This window comes from Plasmodium reichenowi, chromosome 13 (genome assembly GCF_001601855.1).
Source record: "Plasmodium reichenowi strain SY57 chromosome 13, whole genome shotgun sequence".
Taxonomy (NCBI): Eukaryota; Apicomplexa; class Aconoidasida; order Haemosporida; family Plasmodiidae; genus Plasmodium; species Plasmodium reichenowi.
Genome location: NC_033658.1, coordinates 1,181,099 through 1,185,745, shown reverse-complemented (window position 1 = coordinate 1,185,745; position 4,647 = coordinate 1,181,099). Strand labels below are relative to the sequence as shown.

The following is a 4,647-nucleotide window of genomic DNA, read 5'->3' as shown; positions in this document are numbered from 1 at the left end:
TATATATATATATATATATATATATATATATATATATATATATATATTTATATTACATATACATATCAAGGTACATATTATTATAATCCTTGGTAATAATTTGTTTGTACTGTTATTTCACCAAATTAGAACATGCCCATATATAATATATAAATTTGATTAATTTTGTTTAAAGAAAGATATTAATATGATAGATATTCTTCACGAGAAAAATAAGATATACGATTTCAAGGAATCGTATGAATTAAACACACCTATAGAAAATGAAGTTACAGAAAATAATTATGTAGATATACAAAATGAAAGACATATTATATGGAGAAAGAATACACCTTTTTTATATAGTTCCTTGTTAAAGCATAAATTGGATTGGCCTTCATTAACGGTAGAATTTTTAGGAGGCGATAATTCATTTAAATCTAAATTAAATTATTTTACTAATAAGGTATTATTAGGAACACATACATCAAATCAAGACTTGGAATATGTTTATATAGGTGAAATAAAATGTCCTATATTTTCTATTAAAGAGGATGTATTACAATATGAAAATTATAGTGGTTTTATAAGTAATAAAAAAAAAAAAAAAGGTCACCCTTTACCATCTTTTGAAGTTAAAGCAAAATTATTACATCCTGGAGAAGTGATCAGAGCAACTAATTTACCTAGTAATTCTTTTTTTATTGTAACCCAAACATCTAATGGAAATGCTTTATTATTTGATTATACAAAACACCCTTCTTTCCCTTCAGATATGTCTACTTGTTACCCTCAAATGATTTTAAAGGGACATACAAATGAGGGAAGTGGCTTATGCTGGAATGTTAATCGTGTATATGATTCTTATAAAAACCCTAATATATTTGATGGTTATATGGATAAAGTTCTATATAGTGGAAAAGAAGATGATTCTATTAAGGATATATATTCTGTGAAAGAAATTTATTCAATGAAAGATACATTTTCTGTCAAGGATATAAATTCTGTTGAAGATATAGCTTCATCGAAAGACCTACAATCTGTTAGGGACGCATATTCTATTAAAGAACTTGAAGCCCACAATGAATTAGATATGGTTAACGATTTAGATACAGAAGAAAGTAATGATAGTAATAGTAATAGTAATACATTTGGAGCAGAAGTCAATACAACCAATTTATTATTAGCTAGTTGTTCAGTGGATGGGAGTATATGTTTATGGGATATTAATAAAGGTACCAAAAGTAATGATGTACCTAGAACATATGGTTTAAATAAAAGCGGGAAAACGGCAGATTATAATATTAAAATTTATGAAAATACTCCTACTTTAAGTCCATTATGTACATGGTATAATAAAAATACAAAAACAGCTTTTAATGAAATATTTTTTCATCCTAAATTTAGTAATGCTCTAGGAGTATGTGATGATAATGGTTATATGAGTATATATGATATAAGAAAAAAAAATTTCTTTACAAAAGCCGAAATCAGTTTTAATGATTACAATGAGGCAATGAATACATTTTCGTTTGATAATTTTTCAGAATATATATTTTCTTGTGGCTATAGTGATGGTTTAATATCTGTATGGGATATGAGATATAATAAAGAATCTTTATTAAAATTAAAATATCACACGCAAGGTATTAACAGAATAAAATTCGGCATGATCAGTTCAGGGATTTTTGCATCTTGTTCAGATGATGGAACAGCATGTATATGGGACATTTCAAGAAACAACAATACACAAATATTACCTCTTCAAAAAACAGAAGACGATATTTATAATAATCCAAACCCTGTCCCTAAACAATTACTCTTTGTTCATGGTGGTCATATAGGAAGTATATATGACCTCGCCTGGGCAAATAGCAATACCTTTACGATAGCTACAGTAGGTGTGGATAACTCTATACATGTCTGGCACCTGAATGAGCAATTTCTTTTTCAATAATATAAAATGAACAAAATATTATCATCTTTATAATGTAACAGGAGATGTTATATAATGTGCCATAAGTCCCGAATGAACTAGTCAAATTTTTAAAGTATATATGAACATACATATATATATATATATATATATATATATATCTATGTATATATATATATTTCGGTATGTATAAATGTGAACATATATTTATACTCAACAAGATTGAGAAACACGTTTAATAGTTTAATTAAGATATATATATATATATATATATATTTTTTAATATCATAGTGTGGAAAAAATATTATTTTTAAGTATCTTGTGTATACTTTCAATATATGTACATTACAGTTCCCAATTTATAGAGCTTGGAGTGAATATATAAATATTTCATTATATATTATGTATTATTATATAATTTTGTTGTTAATTAAATGATTAATGAATGGTTTTAAATGGGCGCACATATTCATATGGAAGTACGATAATGTAGTCATATTAATATATATATATATATATATATATATATATATAATTATATATTTATGGATTTGTGAAGAAATTGTGAGAATAGTACAATATTATTTTTTAAATATGACTAATCGGCAATATGATAGGAAATAAATAAATACATACATATATATATATATATATATATATTTTTTTTTTCATTTATTTTTTTTTGTCTTTTTTTTTTTTTTTTTTCCAATACATGAAACTTTTTATAAAATGTAAACTTCCAGAGACATATTATATATATATATATATATAAATAAGATTATATAAATATATTTATGTGTATTCATTTATGTTTATATTTTATCATTTTTTAATTTTCTATGTCACATTTTTTTTTTTATACTTGTCGCCCCTTAGGAGCTTCATGGATTTTATAACAAAATAAAATGTATATATAAATATAAATATATATATATAAATATAAATATATATATATATATATATATATGTATATATAATATTATAACGAAAGAAGAAAAAAAAAAAAAAAAAAACCTTGGTACATTGTACATATATACGCATATATCCTTATACATATCTGTTTATTCTCCTAAAAATGAGCACTAATTTAAATGAAGAAAAATGCATAGAAGGCGACGATATAAAATATGAGAAACCTGATACTCACAAAAATTTTTGGAAATCCTTTGGCTTAAATAATGAAGCAGGTAAGTTATTATATCACTTATATGGGGAAAGTAATAAAATAAAACCTAACATTTTAAGTTCTAAACATGATAGAGATAAATATAAAAATGATAAAAAGAAGGAAGATGCCAAATTGAATACGCCATATAGAAAACCTCAAATACATTATCCATCCTTAAAAAGTAACCTACCAAATTAAATATGTGGATATTTCTTATATATGTTTTTATATATATATATATGTGTTATTTCACCTTTGGACATATAAACAAAATATGACATAATATATATATGTACATACCTTTTTATATATATTCTTTAAATCCGATCTTTTTCTTCTTTTTTTTTTTTTTAAATTATTCCATTTTACCTGAACTGTTCATAATATTTATAACAATTTTTATACATATATATATTTATGAAAAAAAAAAAAAAAAAATATCTTTTTTTTTTGGTTTATTGTGTAGCATAAATATTATACATATGTATACATATATATATATATATATATATATCATATATTTTTATATATATATCATATATTTTTATATATATGTAAATTTTTTTTTTTTTTTTTTGGATGTGGAACAGAAAAGGCGGTGAAAGAAAATCAAATCGACAGTATAAAGCATAGAAAGCCTTTGTCAAAAATTTTAGAGGAGACACAAAATTATGATTGTATAAAAGATATTCCTATATCCATTGGTATGAATAGAGAAACGGAAAAGAACAAATTACATAACATTTTTGTCGAAGAAAAATGTCTTATGGTACCTCCAAGTTGTGCTCCGATGATATTAACACAAGAAGAAAAAAAAGAAATTATTGAAAAAGCTCAACAAAGATATATTTATATAAATGAAGAAAATAAATCTCGAGAAGAGAAACATATACAAGCATTAAGAAATTATAAGTTAGAATTAATACAAGAATTAAATGAAAAAAGAAAATTATTACAAGATATAATAAATGAAGATAAAAATATTCAAGGGAATATTTCTATAAATCAAAGTGATAAAAGAGTATCAAATAAAGGCAATAGTTATAACATTATTCAAATTAAAAATGATATAGAGCAATGTCAAAAAAGTATAAAAAAAATTGAAGATAATTTAAACACATACGAATAAATTTTATAAAAAATACAAAAATTATTATAATAATAAGTGGAATGAACATATATATATATATTTATTTATTTATTTATGTTGTACATGTACGATTTATTTTATATGCAAACGCTTTATTATTGTACGTATAATATATACCATCACATATGAATTACCTTTCTTATGAGCAATTTTTTCGATTTAATACATAATTTATAGAAATAAAATCCGATGTTTTAAATATGGTCATAAAAAAAGAAATTACCATATTTTTTAAAAGAATAAAAAGATAACTTCCCCATACTAAAATTATTACCAAATAAAAGAAGAAGAAAAGAAAAGAAAAAAAAAAAAAAAAAAAAAAAAAAAAATATATATATATAAATATATATAAATTTAAAAAATTTATTTAAAAAAAAAAAATTTTTTTTTAAATTTAAAATAAAAAAAAAAAAA

At 22.2% G+C, this 4,647-nt stretch overlaps 2 protein-coding genes across 2 annotated transcripts; both read left to right on the top strand.

The window, feature by feature from the left end:
- Positions 1 to 187: 187 nt before the first annotated feature.
- Positions 188 to 1,936, top strand: PRSY57_1328300 (chromatin assembly factor 1 subunit, putative; the record flags this gene model as incomplete). Its single annotated transcript, XM_012909218.2, has 1 exon — positions 188 to 1,936. The coding sequence occupies one exon, from the start codon at positions 188 to 190 to the stop codon at positions 1,934 to 1,936; it is 1,749 nt and encodes a 582-aa protein (XP_012764672.1).
- Positions 1,937 to 2,990: 1,054 nt separating this feature from the next.
- On the top strand, positions 2,991 to 4,212 carry PRSY57_1328200 (hypothetical protein; the record flags this gene model as incomplete). The annotated part of the gene is made up of 2 exons (XM_012909217.1): positions 2,991 to 3,264; positions 3,674 to 4,212. 2 exons carry the CDS (start codon positions 2,991 to 2,993, stop codon positions 4,210 to 4,212), a joined length of 813 nt encoding a protein of 270 aa, XP_012764671.1.
- Positions 4,213 to 4,647: the final 435 nt, after the last annotated feature.